Here is a 19558-nt window from a genome sequence, read left to right as displayed (position 1 = left end):
ACCTGGGAAGGGGCATGTGGGTGATTTTCTTTCAAGGGGTCCACAGGGGCATGAACTGGAAGGCTTTGCATGAGGAGGGGGACGTTGTTGAGGGGCTCCTTTCTTGTTGGGGTTCATGGCCTGTGTTCTGACTTATTGAAGGAGGCTGTTCAATGCTATGGTGCCAGCACTGGCCTGGGAATGGGGTGATCTAGTCATAAACCCTGTCCCTCTGAGTATTTTTGGCTATGTGACCCTGGACTGGTCACCTTCCTTTCTCTGCATGAGTCAGAGGGCTGGCCAGGGAGACCCCAACTCTATAGTCCCTTCCAGTCCAGAATCCTGACTTGTTTTTTTGGTACTAGGAATTGAACTCAGGGCACTTGACCACTGAGCCACATCCCCAGCCCTATTTTGTATTTTATTAAGAGACAGGGTCTCATTGAGTTGCTTAGCACCTCACCAGCCTTTGCTGAGGCTGGCTTTGAACTCATGATCCTCCTGTCTCAGCCTCCCAGCTGCTGGGATTATAGGCGTGAGCTACCGTGCCCGGCTAGGGCTGACTTTTTATGTTTTTTTATGGGGTATGGTGGAGTGTGGGGAGGGTGCATGGGTCTGCCCTGTGACGTTGCCAATGTGCCTGGGTAGGAGGAAACGCAGCTATAAGCAGGCGATGAGTGAACTGGACGAGCATCATCTGGGGGATGAGGAGCTGCAGCCCCCCAGGTGTAAGACTCCTTCCCCACCCTGCCCAGCCAGCAAGGTGAGTAGGCTCCCAACTCTGTGCTGTTCCCTGTCCTGTTTGCCCTGTCCTAATCTCTTTCCTCACTGGCAGGTGGTACGGCCCCTCCGGACCTTTCTGCACACAGTGCAGAGGAACCAGATGCTCATGACCCCAATCTCGGGGTCCCGCAGCAGTGTCATGAAGTCTTTCATCAAGCGCAATACTCCCCTGCGTGTGGACCCCAAGGTGAGGGAGCCCCGTTCTCTGGTCCGGCTTTGCTCAAGCTGGGGCTGCTGGGAGTAGTGTGGGTACGGACAGAGACAGGCAGAGGCAGGTATGGCCTGGCTCTGATAAAGGGCCAGTTCAAGGCTCTGTGGCCATGAGCAGCTTGACACTGGGGTCACTGCCTTGACCTTCTAGTCCTCTGGACTGTGGCCTAGAGCCTTGGTGGCTCAGTGTGAACCCTGGGCTGGGAAGTGGCAGGATGGGCCTAGCAGACCTACAGTGCTCACCGTCCTCCCAAGTATGAGGGCTCAGGTGAGGAGTGGCACAGACGCTGCAGGTGGGCATGGGGTGGTACTGCTAGTGAGAGTATAGGCTCTGAGCAGACGCCTGCTGTCACTGCCAGGTTTGGGACCTTGGCAATAACTCTTGTTTTTTTCCTGTCTTCTTCACAGTACAGCTTTGTCGTAAGTAAAGCCTGTTCCTGTCCTGTAACAGCTCACCTAGCACTTCCCTGGGTAGCCCTGTCTGTGTAACTGACAGCTGTGGAAGCACTAACATTGCAAGGGGAGCATTAGGAAGAGACGGGGATGGCGGTGAGGGGCATTTGAGGCACCGGGTGGCTGATTGGAGGCACTCAGAAGTTCTGGGGTCTGGTGTCCTCCCTCTGCTGAGTCTGCCCTCTGCTTGTGACCTTGCTCTGGCAAGGACATAACAGGGTGTGTCCTGTAACTGTTCACTGGGACTACAGCTCCAGTTGTTTCCTACCACCCCCTCTCTTCCCTGTCCCCAGCACTGGGGGCCTGTGGGTCTGCTAAGAGAACAGACAGATTGTCTCTGGTCCCCAGAGCCATTGAGATTTATTGGGTCACAGATCTAAGCAGTAGCCTTGAGTTGATGGAGCTACGGGGGAGGGAGGTCTGGCTTTGAACTGGGCTATTAATAGAGAATTGTCTCTGGGTCTGTAGCTCTGTGGTAGAGCATTTGCCCAGCATGCACAAGGCCCTGGGTTCAATCCCCAGTATTGAAAGGAAACAAAACACCAAACCTTACAGTAGAATTGTTGCAGTGACATCTAGAAACAAGGCCATAGAAGCTGTTCTCTTCTCAGACACCTCAGCTGAGCTGAGCCAGGTTACTGACCTTGAGTAAGAACCTAGAGGAGCTCGGGCCTGCTTAGCTTTCAGGCTGGGCTCCTGTGCCAGTTGCCAAGGCTAACCTTTGTTCCTTTGTTTCCTGTGGGAGCCCTGGAGGGCTGCCCACTGACTACCAGAAGGGCTTCTGCCTCCAGCGGATCACCTCTGCAGGTGGGAGGGGCTTCCCAGTACTTGGCCTGGTGGGTCTGGAGCCTGCCCTTCCTGCAGGGAGCCCCGTTCCCTGGTTGGACGGGGTGATAGTGTGCCTTGCAGTTTGTCAGCCAGGAGGCCGAGGCCCTACACTCCTGTTACTGTGCTAGGCTCCCACTAGGCTCCTGTGCCCACAGTAGTGAAGAGGACTAGCTAGCCCTTGTGTGCCCCACACCCTGATTTATTAGAGATTTGCAGTTCTCATGGGTGTGACTGAGACATCTGGGACGTTGCCCTTTTCTGCTCTGGGGAGTCCAGGCCCCTGAACAGGGCATCTGGTGGGTATGGACAGTCCTTAGCTGAAAAACCAGGGGCCACACTTTCTTGGGCCTATGTTTCCTTGGTCACAAAATGAAGAGACTAGTGAGAACTTCAAAGAGATTTGATGACCCAGAGAGTAATTGTGTCAGGTACCTACTGCAGGACTTGGTATAAAGCCAGCACTGGGTACAGGACAGACTGCCTAGGTGAGGGCTCTGGAGGCAGAAGGGGCTTCCCTGGCTCATGGTGTCCTCCCAGCCTCTGCTTGGGCCTCTGGGGAGCGGGAACAACCCAGCCTGTTTTTGAGAAGCAGACAGAGAAGAAACAGATTCTGTGACACAAGCTACTCTGAAGCACCAAGTTTTCTTACTAAATTTGTAATGCAACAAGATGAAGGGCTCTGGTCTGTGCTGGGAAAGCTGTCACTTGAGCTTTGGGACACAATTCTGTTTCACTGAGCCTTGCTGAAAGTTGGAGTCTGCTCTGCTCTTGGAGCAGGAGGAGAGGGTGGCAGTCGGGTGCCATATGGCCTTTGCTTCTGAGGTGCTTTCCTGGAAGGAGAGCAGATGGCCGCAGCTGGGTGGAGAAGCCTGTGGGCCCCACCCTCCTCTTGTTCTCCCCAGGTCTGGTAGTTGCAGAGCTGGGGTGTGCTGAAGGCCTGCCCTTCCTCCCTCCGCGTGGAGCCCCAGTGTCGCAGGCCTTTTCTGCACCCAGCTTGACTTTTGTGGCTCCTTGTGTCTCTCTTTCCTCCCATTTTTCTCTTCACTTTTTAAGAAATGTTTTGTTTGAAACAGTGATCTTACAGTAAAATGGACTTTTTTTTTTTTGCGGGGGGGTGGGGAGTATAGTTCAATGAATTTTAACATGATTTCTGTAACCGCCATCACAGTTGGGATGCAGAACCTCTCCATCACCACAGAGCGCCAGTAGCAGCCCCTGTGTGGTCATACCATCTCTCTGCCTTGATCATAGCAGCCATTGACCTGTTTGCCCTCAGCTCAGTGTGGTGGTGACTTTTGGAGAATGTCATGTTAATTGTTGAGTCATAGCTACCTTTGGAGATTAGCCTCCTGCTGTCTGCCCAAGGTCTTTCAACGCATCTGAACCATCATATTCAAAGTGTGTTTCTTACAGACAGCAGATATTTGGTTTTTAAAAAATAATTCTGACAATGCCTTAATTTGATGTATTTATATTTAATGATAGGTTGGAATTTAGGGCCACCATTACTTTATTATTATTATCATTTTTTTTTTGTTTGATCTTTCCCCTTTTCTTTTTTCAGAGGCTTACTAGAAAACTTTTGTGTGTTCCATTTTATCTGCTGTGATTTTGACTAGCCTTCTGCAGCATTCTCTCCAGGTGTTTCCAGGAATTCCGTGTTCCACTTAGTCTGTTGAGCCACCATTTCCCCAGTGTGGGCATGTGCAAAAACCTCCCCCTGGGCCCCTTGGCCTCCCCCACTGTTGCTCTAGTTGTCTTGCAAATTACACCCTTTGGTTTTGACTCCATTAAGATACATTCTAATTTTGGCTTTCAACTGCTGAATTTCTTGTTGAACTCAAGAGGAAAAGAATTTTCTCTTGACCTGGGTATCTGCCAGTTCTGTTGCTCTTTCTTTGTTCTGGGTATTTCATGTTTCTTTGTGGAGAGGAAAACTTCTTTTAATGGTTCTTTTAGAATCGGTGTGCTGGCAACTCATTCTCTTCATCTGAGGAGCCTAGCTCTCTTCCTATTTCTGTAAGATGCTTACACTGGGTATAATTTTTTTTTTCTTAAAAACTTTAAAAATTTCCTTCTCATAAGAAATCTTTAGTCATTCCAAATATTGTTCCTCTGTAGGGAGTGTATCCTTTTATTTTGTCTGATTTTAATACTTTACTTTTGTTTCTAGTTTTTAGGTTTGCTTATGATGCATGTGTTCATGGATTTCTTTATAGTTTTGGATGCATCTCCTGTTAAGGTCATGTGGTTCACTGACCTTAAATCCCAAGATCATATATTTCACTGGATTTGGCAGAATTATCAGTCATTGTTTTTTTAAATGTTCTTAAGCATCACCTTCCTCTCCTTGTGAGATTATAAGATACTAATGAATCACGTGAAGACCTGTTTTTTTTTTTTTTTTTTTTTTGATACCAGGGATAGAACCCAGGGGCACTTAACCACTGAGCCCCATCCCCTATTTATTTATTTATTTATTTATTTATTTATTTATTTATTTTTTTAAAGAGAGAGTGAGAGAGGAGAGAGGGGAGAGAGAGAGAGAATTTTTAATATTTATTTTATTTAGTTCTCGGCGGACACAACATCTTTGTTGGTATGTGGTGCTGAGGATCGAACCCGGGGCGCACGCATGCCAGGCGAGCGCGCTACCGCTTGAGCCACATCCCCAGCCCAATTTATTTATTTAATTTTATTTTGAGATAGAGTCTTGCTAAGTTACTCAGGGCCTTACTAAGTTGCTGAGTCTGTCTTTGAACCTGCAGTCCTCCTGCCTCAGCCTCCTGAGCTGCTGGGATTACAGGCATGTGCCACTGCGCCTGCAGACCTTGTGATTTTGTCTTAAAACAGTGAGTTTGGTTAATTTTTCTTCAATAACTTTTTCTGTTCAATTTGATTAATGTTTATTGATTTATATTCAGTTTTGCTATATTTGTCCTGTCTTTTCTGCTGTTGAACTTATCCATTGAATTTTAAAGTTTCAGTTATTGCATTTTTAGTTCTAAAATTTCCATTTGTGTCTTTTATATCTCATGTTTCTTTGCTGGGATTTTTCTGTTTGTCTAGTTTTCGGGAAAATATTTGTGATGACTTATCAGAGCATTTTTGAAATACCCATTCTAAAGTCTTTTTCAGATAAATTCCAACAACCATGCCACCTTGGAGTCTGTTAATTGTTTTTTCCCATGTCAGTTGAGATTTTCCTGTTTCTCTGCATGTTGAGGTGATTTTTGGATTGTCTCCTCAATGTTCTTCTTATTAGGCTTGAGGCTCTGGGTCTTGTTTAAATCTTATGGAGAGTGTTGATATTTTTACCAACTCTGCAATTTAGCAGCAAGCGACTTGATTCGTTTTCAGGCTGCAGGTTCCCGTCTGTCTTCTGTGGCATGTGCATCCAAAGTCGGTTCATGTTTTCAAGCCTTTGCTGTATGGGTCTAGCGGAGTGTGTGCCAGTCCGAAGGGGCTTGAAGGTGATCTGTTTTATCTTAGTTTTGGGTGTGATAATTAGAGTCAGATGCTTGTATCTGCAGCCTGGAATAGAGCCTAGGAACTCATAAATAATCCATGGAATCCCTTTCCTGATTCCTTCAGTACTTTCCCGTTCTCTGGAACTCTCCTTTTCCATCCAGGGAGCTAGGACTTTGGTTACCTGGCTCTGCCTTGTGCTTCTATGACTGCACCCAGGGTCACCTGGCAGAAAGACCAAGTAACAAAGAGTAATAAACAAGGTTGAGCCTAGACTTTCAGGAACATAGTTCCATAGTCTGGAGTCTGCTGCAGCCCCTGGTTACCATGACAGAAAGGATTTGTGTACTGTCTCTGTTAGACTTTCTCTTTCTGCTCCCTGAGTCAGATCTAGGGGGCTTTTCTTGGAGTTCTCCTTCTGCACCCAGCTGATCCTGACCCTTTGGGGTTTCAGGTTGCACTGAGTTCAGGCTGGGCTGGGCAGGAGAGGTAAAGGAGAACTTATTGCTGGTGCTTCAGAGTCTGGTCTTGTTTCCAGGTCTGCCTGCTGCTTTATTCTTCAGAGGCTTCAAGTAGCTGTTCTCTGCGTTCTGCCAGGTTTTGTGACTGTCATAGGTGGGAAGAATAGGTGGTGGGTGCCTACTGTGCTCTAGCCCTTAACCAGAGCTTCAGGAGGATCGTGCCACGTCCCTGCTAGATTTCTGGGTGGGAGTGCTCTTCTTGTCAGGGTCAGTTGGCCAGGAGCCAGGGAGAAACTGATAGTAACCAGTTGGAGGGGGAGCGGGGTGGCTGGCTATTGGAAGCTGAGTCCAAAGAGGGAGTGGAAGCCAGTTGAGGGTGGTGTATGCAGGGCTATGGTCTTGGCCTCAGCCTCTATTTTCAGCCCCAGACCATTTAGGGGGAAAACAGCAGACTTGCCCTTGGCCAGGGAGGGTGTGGGGCTCCTGTTGACTGTCCACGCCCTAACTGTGCCCTCCTGTGGCTTTTTGGGTCTGCCCAGATGGGGTGCTAGCATCAATCTGCTATACAACTACTACTACTACTTTTAAAAACTTGTTTTAAAAAATTCTATCATGGGAATTCGGAAAATTAAGAAATATCATATTTAATCTGTCTCACCATAGTAACCTTTGTTAGCACTTGACAATACTTTATTGTTTTCAATGCTTCTGAAATAGTTGATGTACACAAAAGAATAAAGTATTCACAAATAGTGTACGTTATAAAGCATGATGGTGACAGTGCTTGTGTGTGTGCTGGCCCCTTATGCAGAACAGCAGCCAGAGCTGTCAAAGCTGTCTTCTTGTCCCTTCCCAATCCCAGCCTCCATTCTCTTTTTCAAATGCATTATTTATTGAATCAGCACACACATTTCAATTTTGAGCCTGATTTTTGTGCTGCCCATAACTTGGCAGGGCTCAGCTGAGGGTGCTTTGTGACTCCGGCCCTTGGAGGCATTTGGATCCTCCTGGGAGCAGAGACTGAAGCCCCTGCCCAGCCTGGGTGAGCATGGAGGACATGCTAGGGGCACCTCTGCCTCTAAGGAACATTCTCTGCTGCTGTCCACCTGGCTGAGGCTGGGCAGCCTTTGGAGTGGGGTTAGTCCTTGCTCATGTCCCAGCCCCTCTCACCCCCAGGAGAAGGAGCGCCAACGCCTGGAGAACCTGCGGCGGAAGGAGGAGGCTGAGCAGCTGCGCAGGCAGAAGGTGGAGGAGGACAAGCGGCGGCGGCTGGAGGAGGTGAAGCTGTAAGTGGCCTGGCCCCTGACCCTGCCCTTCCCAGCCCCAGCCCTCCCGGGTCTCGTAAGACTCTCTGTGCCTGTAGGAAGCGTGAGGAGCGCCTCCGCAAGGTGATGCAGGCCCGAGAGCGCGTGGAGCAGATGAAGGAGGAGAAGAAGAAGCAGATAGAGCAGAAGTTTGCTCAGATCGATGAGAAGACCGAGAAGGTGAGAGCCTGGGCTGGGGCTGCCATGCGGGGTGGGCTCTCCCTGGTGGGGCCTGAGCTCTCAGACCTAGCAGGCTGGGGGTGGGGCTGGGCCTCTTGGGAAGCTGTGGGTTTAACACGCTATCCTGTCTGTATCGTGGGCCCTGAAGGCCATTCTGAACCAAGCCAAGGGCTGAAATTCTGGGCTCTGGGTTTTCCCAGCAGCCTTTTGCGAGTAGGCAGAACTGACCCGCTGGATAGAGGCCGTTGCCCTTTCTCTGGGCTGTGGGGAGCAGTCACGGTTTTTAGTGGCACCGGTACCCATCACGCACAGTTCTGGGCCCTACTCTGTGGAGCTGTGTGAGGGCCTCCACCAATGGGCACGTGCGGGCGGGCTCTGCAGGCCAAGGAGGAGCGGCTGGCAGAGGAGAAGGCCAAGAAAAAGGCGGCGGCCAGGAAGATGGAGGAAGTGGAGGCGCGTAGGAAGCAGGAGGAGGAAGCGCGCAGGCTCAAGTGGCTCCATCAGGTGCGATTCAGGAGGGCTGCAGGGAAGGGGGTGGGCAGGAAGGTCACTGCCTTGGTGCCCAAGAACCTGCTGGGCACACCTTCTATTGGGGTTGATTCTGGTGGATCTTGTTGCTTTGAGCCCAGGAGGAGGAACAGCAAGTACCTCGGGGGTGGGGATGGTGACTGTAACCTGCCCCCTGTCTCTGAGGAAGAGGGCATTTTGAGGGTGAGGTGCATGCATTTGGAGTCAGACTTCTGAGAGCTCTGCCATTTGTTAGCTGTGTTACCTTGGGCAGGTTACCTGACCTCTCTGCTTCTGTTACTTGCAGTGGGAGCAGTATCTTCTGGATAGTGTTATTGTGAAGGTTAAAAGTGTCACCTGATGTGAGGTCGTCAGGCGGTGTCTGGCATGTGCTAAAAGTCTTCCACATGATTGCCCTTAGAGCCACCCTTCCTCTGAACAGGAGGGGCCTGCCTCTCCCTGGGAACTGTGTCTCACTCCTGTAGGGAGTGGAATCTGTCATTAGGGAGTTCTGTGCGGGCACTGTCCTAAGTGTCATGTGGGTGAACTCATAACTCCCTGGGGCATCAGATACTATTCTTGTTCCCATTTTATGGATGAGGAAGCCATGGCCAGCGTTGTTAAGTGACTTACTGAGTGTTACACAGCTGGTGTGACTTACTGAGTGTTACTCCAGCCTCTGCCCTTGCTTGTTGAATCTGCCTCTGTTGGTGTCACCAGATGCCTTTTCAGCCTGGCCATGGTGGCGCTCACAGAACTTCACCTGGCAGCCCACCTGGCGGCTTAGCCCCTGCCGCTGCCTGTGCCAGAGGACCCTGGGTTGGTACAGCCCCTCACCCCTTCGGCCAGCCTCTCCCTTCCTGGGAGCCCTGGCTGGCGAGAGTGCCCTTACCCGCCTCTGCACGGCTGTCTCAGGAAGAGGAGGAGCGGCGCCATCAAGAGCAATTGCAGAAGAAGAAGGAGGAGGAGCAGGAGCGGTTGCACAAGGCCGAGGCCAGGCGGCTGGCAGAGCAACGCGAGCAAGAGCGGCGGCTGGCAGAGCAACGCGAGCAGGAGCGGCGGCTGGCAGAGCAACGCGAGCAGGAGCGGCAGCTGGCAGAGGAGCGCAAGAGGGAGCAGGAGCGGCTCCAGGCCGAGAGGTGAGGCCCTGCTCATAGCCTGCCTTCCCGTGCGTGGGAATGAGACGGTGTGTGGTCTCCAGCTTCTCTTGGGTTGGCAGGCTCTTTCCTTACCTTCAGAGCCGGGTGCCCATGGCTGCTGGCCTCCGAGTAGGGTGCACTTTGTCTACAGCAGACGCAGGAGCCATGGGAGGGGTGGCCTGGCTCGGGGCCTGTTCTGCCTGCAGGCAGTGGTGCTGCCTTTTTGATGTCTTTTCCTCAGCGACAGGCAGGCTAGCACTTCCCAGCAGGGCTGCTGTGGGCTGGGACTACCGGAAGCCCACAGGTTTGTTTTTTCTGTTAACAAAACTGGCATTTTGGGCCAGAGGGATCTTTGTGATGCAGCATGGGGCCTTCAGCACTCTGGGCCCTGCCCCCACCAGATGTATACCCCATGGTGATGAGGATGACCCAGGGTGCCTCCCACCCCAGCTCCCCACCTTGGGGACTCTGGATTCCATGAACCCTGGGACCTGCTGGCTGTGCCGAGGAGTGGTCTCTGTGAGGCAGGAGAGGATTCTGCAGTTAGTTTTCCAAGTAGTTACCTGAGGCCAACCTGTGCCTGGTCGCTGGGGTTCTGGGGATATCAGGGACAAAAGCCACACTCACTGTTGGCCAGGAGATGTGAGAGAACTGTGCCCACGAGTGTGTGTGGCCCAGCAGCTGTCCTCTTTCGTGCCCCATCTCCTGGGAAATGCCATCTTTGTGATGGATACAGGCTTAACGGAGAAGTGAGGAGTCACAGCCAAAGGGCTGGACTGTGATAGTGCTGTCTTCTGGTGCTTATTGATTGACATAAAGTTGTCCCTAGTCCTATGGACAGAGTTGGAGGTTGAAGTCCAAGACAGGAGAAAGGGGTGGCAGCTAATGTGGTTTTAGAATTGGATAGTGCAGGGTGGTATTGTCACCCTACGAGGGGTGACAGGATAATTATAATGGTAGCCGTGGTGGGTACCAAGCTGTGTTTTACCCACGCTTCTTGCCTCCTCACTTGAAGCTCACTGTGGCTTAGGAACCATCAGCTCCACTTCACAGAGGAAATAACTGGTTCAGAAAGGTTATGTGACTTGTTCAAGGTCATGAGCTAGTTTGTTGTAGAGGGGATGCCAGATCCATCACAGCCCCTCCTCTGCTTCATGGGTTGAGCTGGTGTCTGCCCTGTGGGTTAGAATGATTGCAGGTAGCACAGAAGGTTTCATTTGACTCTTGTGACAATGCTAGAAGAAAGGTGTTACAGTCCCATCGCATAAGAGAAGAGTGAGGCTGAGACCTGAGTTGTGTGATGGAGTGGGAACTGCATGCTAGTGATTGTCAAGGCAGGGCCCTTCAGGGTGCAGACACCCTGCCTTTGGGGCAAAAGTGCAGTTGTGGCTCTGAGTTGGTATCCCATTTTGCCATCCCATCCTCTAAGGCATACCCACTGGCATGGTTTCCCTAGCAGGGTGGGAACAGGGCCAGGGCTCTGCTTCCTGCCCTGACAGGCTCTTGCTTGGTACTCAGGGAGCTGCAGGAGAGGGAGAAGGCCCTGCGGCTACAGAAGGAGCGACTGCAGAGGGAACTGCAGGAGAAGAAGAAGGTAGGGGGAAGTCAAGGGTGGGCTTCTCTGGGCCTGCTGGGCTGTGGCTGGGGAGATGGTAGCCTGATTTCAGTCTCTGGCGCAGGGCCTGCCTGGCCTGCTGTGCTGCCTGGGGTGGCAGTGGGGCACATATACAACACCCTATTGTTGGCTGGGTTGCAGGAGGAGCAGCAGCGCCTGGCTGAGCAGCAGCTGCAGGAGGAGCAGGAGCGCAAAGCCAAGAAGGCGACTGGAGCCAGCAAGGGCCTGAATGTGACCATAGATGTGCAGGTGAGGCCAGTGCCCAGGGTGGCCAGGGGCCTGCTCTTGTACTCTGTCCAGACAGGGGCTTTATAAGTTAGGACCTTAAGGAGGATGGTCCACCTCCTTGTTGTATCTACTGTTTTTGATAGGTATATTATTTTTATATTCTAAAAGTAGAATTTGTTACTAAAAAAAAAGTTTTAATAAAAGTATAAAGTTTAAAAAAAGGGCCCTTGGGAAACTACTAAACTTAATATATATCTTAGAGTTTTACATATGTAACCAGGTCATACACACAAACACATGGACGTACTTTTCCATACATATACACTTGTACATTTTTAAATGAGTATGACCATATACTATTTGGAAGTTTGATTTTTCTTTTTTCATTTAGTGTATATTATAGACATTTCAACACGTGCATTTCTTTTTTTCCCCATTTTTTTAAACTGGTGCATTATAATTATACGAATAGTGGAATTCATTGTGATGTATTTGTACATGCACCCAGCATAATTTGATCAGTCTCATTCCCCATTACCTCCCCTTTCCCTCCCCGTCCTTCCTTCTCTGATACCCTTCCTCTGTTCTTCTGGTTTCCCTTCTATTTTTATGAGATCCTCCCCCTCCCACCACCCTTTTTTTCTTTTTTCCTCTCTAATTTCTGCACATGAGAGACAATCACATGTCCCTTGAGTTTCTGAATCTGGCTTATTTCATTTAACATCATCTCAAGTTCCATCCATTTTCCTGCAAATGACATAATTTTGTTCTTATTTACGACTGAATAAAACTCCATTATGTACATATACCTTTTTTCTATCGGTAAACATCAAGGCTGGTTCCAGGGGCTGGGGATGTGGCTCAAGCCCTAGCACGCTCGCCTGGCATGCACAGGGCACTGGGTTCGATCCTCAGCACCACATAAAAATAAAATAAAGATGCTGTGTCCACCAAAAACTAAAAAATAAATATTAAAAAAAAGATTCTCTCTCTTTAAAAAAAAAAAAGGCTGGTTCCGTGATTTGGCTATTGTAAATTTTGCTGCTATGAATATGGGCGTGTCTGTGTTGCTATAGTGCACTGGCTTGGTTCTTTTGGGTAGATACTGAGCAGTGGCATAGCTGGGTCATATGGTGGTTTCATTCCTGTCTTTTGAGGAACTGCCATACTGATTTCCATAGTGGTTGTACTGATACATAATCCCATCAACTGTGTAAAAATGTTCGTTTTTCCTCACACCCTTTTGAACATTTATTTTTGTTTTATTCTTGATGTTTGCCCTTCTAACTGAAGTGAGATATCAACATATGTGCATTTCCACATTTTTTCCCCTTGGTATATTACTGTTGTAGGTGATGATGGGATTCGTTGGTGCCTGTTGGTGCAGGCACACAATATAACAATGTAGTCTGGCCAATCTCTCTCCCCAGCTCTGCCCCCTGTGCATTTCTTATTTTCGATGTCTGTGTCCCCATCCTTTATACTAGAATTTAGCCAGCTCCTGCTGAGCATTTCAGCTATTTTCAGTTCTGTGATGATACCAAACAAAACAGTGTGAAGGAAGGGTTTTCACAGCAGCAAAGTTAAGATGTTGAAAACTGGAAGTTGGGTCTGTCCATCTGTGTCGGAGGGTTAAGTTGAAGATCATGGATCTGAGAGGTGAATCTGGACACACTGACCTGGAAAAATATTTGTGTGGAAAATGAATATGCAGAGTAGTATGTATTCTGTGGCTTTTTAAGATTAAAATGTGACCCTAAACCTTTTGTTTTTTCCTGTGAGGTGAGGGAAGGTGGCTGGAGCCCAGCGTCCCCCAGTGGTGGGATGTAGGAGGGTAGGGGAAGGGAGGTGATGGCCATATTGATTTTTTTTTTTTCCCCCCAGTCTCCAGTTTGTACCTCATATCAAATGACTCCACAAGGGCCCAGGACCTGCCCCATAATCGTTACAGATGATTATGGGATGGACCTGAATAGTGATGACTCTACTGATGATGAGGCCAACCCCCGGAAGCCTATTCCCCACTGGGCCCAAGGTAAGCAGGGCCTAGAGTGCCCAGGAGACTCAGGCCTTTGCCTCTCCTCACTTTCTCAGGCCCTGGAAATGGCAGGTAGACTGTTGCAGGGGGCCAGGCTATTGTGCTGGGGTTGGCAGCTTGAGAAATTGGCCTAAGAAGCCTGCATTGGGCCTGTGGGCTCATCTGAGGACCAGTCTAGGGTGGTGGGTGCCTGTTTTCTTAGTGAGTACATTGTGGCCAGCCCAGGCAAGGCATGCTACCAGGCGCTCTGATGGACTCAAGCTCCTCTTAGAGCCCCACTCAAGAGGGCCAATGAGGCTTAGACCCACATTAGCAACCTGTCGGGCTGAGGATGGTAGTAGGGTTTAGGCAGAGTGCCAAGAGCTGGAGCCAGGGGCTTCAAGCCATTGGGAATGGCAGGAAAGACCTGGAGGAGGGCCACGGGACACTTGATCAGGATTTGACCTGGAATTTATAGGCCCCAGCATCTAAACAGCGTGCGGGTGAGCGAGGCTGCCGGCGTGGAGCAGGGCCTGGTGCCATCAGTAGTGGTTTGCAGGGTGTGTGCTGGGGGTCGGGGCAGGATGCAGACCTCCAGAGGGCCAGACCGGTCCCAGCCCGGAATCCCACAGGGGGTCAGCGCTCTACAGAAGACAGCTTGCTTTTGTCAATTTCACTTCCTTTGAACCCCACGATAGCTGGAATCTTGGTCGAACTAGAAGTGTCAAGTCACCCAAGAGGCTGCAGTGAGCAGGGGCCAGTGCCAGCAGAGAAGCCACCTAAGCTTAGTTGACCTTAGACAGTTTACTTATCTGTTAGCTGGGTTAACAGTAAAACCTGGCTCAGGAGATTTTTGGGGAATACAATGAGTGCAGAGTGGCGCCCGATGCCCGGCAAGTGCTGGGTGCACGTTCCTACCTCTGATCCCTCAGGGTCTTCCTCAGCTTTGCTGGCAGGGCTGTGCCCTCTCACGGCCTTGGCTCTGTCCCCGGTCAGCCTGTGCTCTGAGGCAAGGAGGCTCGCTTGGTGCTTCAGCTCTGGGCGAGACCTGTCTTCACGCCTGGCTCCACTAGCCACGGGCTCTGTTCCCTGGGGCAAGTCTTCCATCTACACAACAGGGAAAATAAAGCACCTGCTTCTGTCCGCTCTTGGGGAACTTTGGTTCAGCTGCCAGAGGACTGCAGACGAACAAGAGCTGGTGTGGGTGGCGGGTGAGTCTGAAGAAGACTCTGCAAGAGGAGCAGGGGCAGGGCATGCTTGGGTGGCAAGAGTGGCAGGGCTGTGTGTAGAGCAAGGGACAGGGACCTCATGGAGCGCCTAAGACATTGACCAGGCCTCTGCATTCCATATAGGCGCCCAGTTCTCACAGGCTGTCATCTCTCAATACTGTAACCCACTGAACACTGATGAGATTTTTGGACCCATTCTCCTGCCTGACTTGGAGGACATCTTCAAGAAGAGCAAGCCCCGCTACCACAAGCGCACCAGCTCGGCTGTCTGGAACTCGCCGCCCCTGCGGGGCACCAGGACTCCTGGCATCCTGGTCCACAGTCTGAAGAAGTACTGAAGCAGGCCCATGGCCTCTCTGCTGTCTCTGCGCCCATCTGTCTGTCTGTCTCTGTGTTGGCTGACATCCTCCTGCTTGGTCTGTCAGTGCTGAGGGCTTGGTCAGGTGGCTGTGAGCCTCCTTGGTGTGCGGGTGTTTGTGCTGCAGATGGAAGGTGGCCCCAGGCCTGTGGGGGCCATGGGCTTGGTGGATGGCTGGGGAGGAAGCAGGCCCAGCCCTAACCAGCCTGCAGGCAGCACTGTGTAAATAGATTATTACAATTCAGCAGAATTTTAGTCTGTAGAGTTTTAGAGGTAGATTAATAAAGTGCATTCTTTCCAGCCTTCTGTGGATGTCGTGAAGACCAGGCTCTGTGGCATCATGCCCTGGATCCTGGTCCTGCAGGCATGTGTCTCTGGCCAACAGACCGTCTGGAGAAGCAAGGCACTGCTCCTTCACCTGGGTGTGTTCCGTGGTCACTGGTGGTGGGATCCCGCCCCAGAGGTACTGACTTGAGGGCTGAATCCAATACCTGGGGAGACACTTTAATGATTTCGTGATGGGGCAGTGAAGATGCTTGGTTAGTAAAGGAATTTCATTCTTTTGGAAAGACTTAGGCCTTGACACAGCCCTGCCACTTAGTCCCTCAGCCTAGCTACTCCTCAGGCTCCACCCTTGCTGCATGGGTGGTGAAAGGACTTGAAAGAGTTCAAATGCATGAGCTCTGATTAGAAAAAAAGGAGGTCCTTTGAGACCACCTTGGGACCAGGGCAGTGTGAGAGTGCCCCAACATTGAAACCAGACAGCTGCTAATTAAATGGTTGGTGCCAATCAAGAGTGGCCCTGGTCCTGGCTACTAGGTGTCCTGCTGCTCTAAGTCCCTAGAGTCGAGGTTGGTAAACTATGGCCCATGGGCCAGATCAAGCCACAGTCAACTTTTAGTTTTATTGGAACATGCAGATTGGAAATGCTGGTTGGTCTGTCCGTCCCCACCTGCTCTCACTTGAGGGTAGAATTAAGTTTTGCAGCAGAAGCCTTGTGGCTTATAAAGCTGACAATTTTTGTTGTCTGAACCTGTACAGAAAAACTTCCTGACCCCTACTTTAGGACAAAATAAAGGCTAAATAGAAGAATGCTTTAAAAAGAAAAGAAATTGTGAACACACATGATAAACCAAAGTTAGAAGATTCTGCCCATGCGAAGAAAAACATTTTACAGTTCATTCAAATATGGTGGACATGCAGATTTGTTCCATCTGTTCTCCTGACTGGAAACTTACGTTAAGTAAACTGGAGAGCATGTCTTTGTCTGAAATCATAACATCAAATTTTCACTCTGATAAGCATATTGATACAGCGTGTCCAAGAAGCACTTATTCAACAGAAAGGCAATTTCAGTTGTGTCTTGATCAGCACTTGATGTTGTCCGTATTTCTTTATCCACTATAATAGGAGTGTAGTGGTGTCTCATGGTTTTAATATTTCCTCAAGGCTGAAAAGGGTGAATATTTTTTCAAGTGCCTATTTGCCTTCTGTATATCATTTTTGGTGAAGAATCTGTTCAAGTCTCAGTCCTAAATTGTGTTGTTTAACCATTAAATTTAAGAATCCTTGCGTGGTGTAAATACAAATCTGCTGCCAGATACGTGCTCTGTACTATTTTCTGCCGTTCTGCAGCTTGCCTTTTCATTTACTTCCAATCACAGAGCAAACATTTTAAATTCAGCAAGTCTACTTATCATTTTATGGGTTATACTTTTTTGGTGTCATGTCCAAAAGAAATCTTTGTTTAGCGTCAAGTCCCAAAGCTTTTGTATGTTTCCTTCTGAATGTTTTCTTATTCTAAATGTTATATTTAGACATGAGATAACTTTTAGTTTGAGATAACTTTTTAAAGTGTGAGGTTCATGCTTTTTGTTTTTATTTGGGGCACGTGGACGGATGTCTAGTTGTTTCAGCACCATTTGTTGAAAAGACTGTCCTTCCTCCACTGAATGTCCTTTGTATCTCTGTCAAGAATCAGTTAGCCACATTCATATGGGCCTATATAGGACTTTTTTTCTTCATTCATCTGTGTCTCTTCTTTTGCCAAAACCACATGGCCAAGATTGCCATACTTTGTAATAATCTCAAAATCCGATAATTTAAACCCTCCAGATTTCTTTTTCCTTTCCAATTTGTTTTTACTATTAATTTTACCTTTCTACATATATTTTAGAATTGGTCTATCTATACAAAAGTCCTGCTTGGGTTTCCATTGGAATTTCATTATAGATGAGTTTGGAGGTAAATTCACATACTTACAATAGTGAGTTTTGTGATTCGTGCATGTGATATGTCTCCGTGTATTCACGTTTTATAGTTTCTGTCATCAGCACATTGTAGTTTTGGCATACATTATCTTGTACATATTTTGTTAAATATTTATTTTCTGGCCATTATTATAAATAGTTTTGTTTTTCTAATTTTTGAATTATGCTTGTTCATTGCTGATATATAGAAATACAAATGATTTTTGTGTGTTGGCCTTATATCTTATGGTGCAACTAAAGTAATATTCAGATGAAAATTTATAGGACTAACTGCCTATGATAGGAGTAAAAAGGTCTCAGTAATAATTTCTATTTCCACTTTTCCAAAGTAGAAAAACAGTATCAAATTGAAGTGTAAGAAGAAAAGTAGCAAAGTAGAGCAGAATTCAGTGACACTAGAGAGAGAAAACAGAAAAACAGCAGAAAATTAAAGCTGTTTCTTTGAGAAGCTTAAAAAATTCATAAACCTCTGTCTAGACTGGTTAGGAGAAAAAGATATGACAGATTACCCCTGTCAGGAGAGAGATCACACCACTACAGATTATGCAGATGTTTATGATCATTAGAGACTATCTGAAACACTTAGGGCAGCACACTTGATGATTTAAATGAAATAAACACAAATTCCTTGGAAGGTAGAAATTATCTCAGTTTACTCAAGAAATAGAAAACCTAAGTAGTCCTATTTTTCTTTTTATTGGTTGTTCAAAACATTACAAAGCTCTTGACATATCATATTTCATACATTAGATTCAAGTGAGTTATGAACTCCCATTTTTACCCCAAATACAGATTGCAGAATCACATCGGTTACATATCCACATTTTTACATGATGCCATATTAGTGACTGTTGTATTCTGTTACCTTTCCTATCCTCTACTATCCCTCCTCCCCTCCCCTCCCATCTTCTCTCTCTACCCCATCTACTGTAATTCATTTCTCTCCTTGTTTTTTTTTCCATTCCCCTCACAACCTCATATATGTAATTTTGTATAATAATGAGGGTCTCCTTCCATTTCCATGCAATTTCCCTTTTCTCTCCCTTTCCCTCCCACCTCATGTCTCTGTTTAATGTTAATCTTTTCCTCCTGCTCTTCCTCCCTGCTCTGTTTTTAGTTGCTCTCATTATATCAAAGAAGACATTTGGCATTTGTTTTTTAGGGATTGGCTAGCTTCACTTAGCATAATCTGTTCTAATGCCATCCATTTCCCTGCAAATGCCATGATTTTGTCATTTTTTTAGTGCTGCGTAATATTCCATTGTGTATAAATGCCACATTTTTTTTTTTATCCATTCATCTATTGAAGGGCATCTGGGTTGGTTCTACAGTCTAGCTATTGTGAGTTGTGTAAGTAGTCCTATTGTAAGAGAATTTGATTTTTAGTTCCTCTCACAAAGAACACTCTAGGTATAGATGTGGTACTTGTTACCACATTTTAAAAGAAGAAATAATACTAATTTTACACAACTTCTCTCTGAAAACTAAAGAGGAAAGAACACTTGAGTCTTCTGAGGCCAGTATTGCCCTGATCCCCAAACCACACACAGGTGTTTCAAGGAAATTGGATCATCATCCCTCATGAACATAAACACATTTTCAACAAAATTTTAGCAAATCAGATTCTACAAAATACCTTCATAAATACACTGGGTAACAGACTAAGTGAGATTTATTTCAGGAATGCAAGGTAGAGTTAACATTGGAAAGTTAATGAAATTTACCACATTAACAATGCTAAAGGAAAATCATGACTAAGTAGATGGAGAAGTTCAACAATTCTATGCAAATAACTCATGGTAAATGCTCTAAGTACATTTAGGATTTAAAGAAAATTTCTTCACCTTGATAAAGCTTCTATTTAAAAAACCCACAAAACAAACCTAACATGCATACTAAATAGTGAATGTCTGAATGCAGACCTTAAACTGAGCTCAATGCAAGGATGCCAACTCTACTTCTGAGCATTTCTCTAGAGGTTGTAGAGTGCAGTAGGAAAAAATATATATATATATATATTGGAAAGGATCTTCAGGGGCTGGGGGTGTAGCTCAGAGGCAGAGTGTGTGTTTGGCATGAGAGGCCCAGGGTTCAATTTCTAGCACAAAAACAAATGATGATAACCTCTAGAGAATCCAGTATTATTAACCAAAGGCCGGTAGGTAGTAAGTCAGTTTAGTATGGTTGCAGGATACAAGAATGATATGCAAAATTTTATTGTATTTCTGTGTATTGGCTATGTGCAATCAAATTCAAATAAAAATAGAAGTTTCAGTAATGTTAAATATCAAAATCTTAGGAATAAATTTGAGGAAAAAAAAGATCTGAAGCCCTATGCAGTGAAAAATAACAAGACATTTCTGAGGGAAATGAATGAAGACATGGGGTATATACTGTGTTTGTGGGTCGGATCCTCCATATTTTTAAAATGTCAGTCTTCCCCAATGATTTTATTCAGCCTTAACCAAGCCCAGTGGAGGATGGAAGGATAAAAGTTTATTACAAATTAGTTTAAAAATTCATATTTAA

The 19558-nt window shown here is 47.4% G+C and overlaps 1 protein-coding gene across 2 annotated transcripts in view; it reads left to right on the top strand.

Annotated features, from left to right (window-relative positions):
• Positions 1 to 17916, top strand: part of Incenp (inner centromere protein) — a 31579-nt gene extending 13663 nt beyond the window's left edge. Inside the window, exons 9-19 of one of the 2 annotated variants that reach the window (XM_026407612.2) lie at positions 628 to 742; positions 815 to 949; positions 1381 to 1392; positions 7359 to 7468; positions 7546 to 7666; positions 8048 to 8170; positions 9089 to 9312; positions 10831 to 10906; positions 11069 to 11176; positions 13040 to 13190; positions 14525 to 17916. In XM_026407612.2, the coding sequence (XP_026263397.2) occupies positions 628 to 742; positions 815 to 949; positions 1381 to 1392; positions 7359 to 7468; positions 7546 to 7666; positions 8048 to 8170; positions 9089 to 9312; positions 10831 to 10906; positions 11069 to 11176; positions 13040 to 13190; positions 14525 to 14739 (1390 nt within the window). In that variant the 3' untranslated portion in view covers positions 14740 to 17916. The remainder of the gene's footprint in view (positions 1 to 627; positions 743 to 814; positions 950 to 1380; positions 1393 to 7358; positions 7469 to 7545; positions 7667 to 8047; positions 8171 to 9088; positions 9313 to 10830; positions 10907 to 11068; positions 11177 to 13039; positions 13191 to 14524) is intronic. The other variant, XM_026407613.2, reaches the window with a different exon arrangement.
• Positions 17917 to 19558: the final 1642 nt, after the last annotated feature.

This window comes from Urocitellus parryii, chromosome 4 (assembly GCF_045843805.1).
Source record: "Urocitellus parryii isolate mUroPar1 chromosome 4, mUroPar1.hap1, whole genome shotgun sequence".
NCBI classification, from domain to species: Eukaryota; Metazoa; Chordata; class Mammalia; order Rodentia; family Sciuridae; genus Urocitellus; species Urocitellus parryii.
Note: the sequence above shows the minus strand (reverse complement) of the source record. Positions and strands in the feature narration are given on the sequence as shown.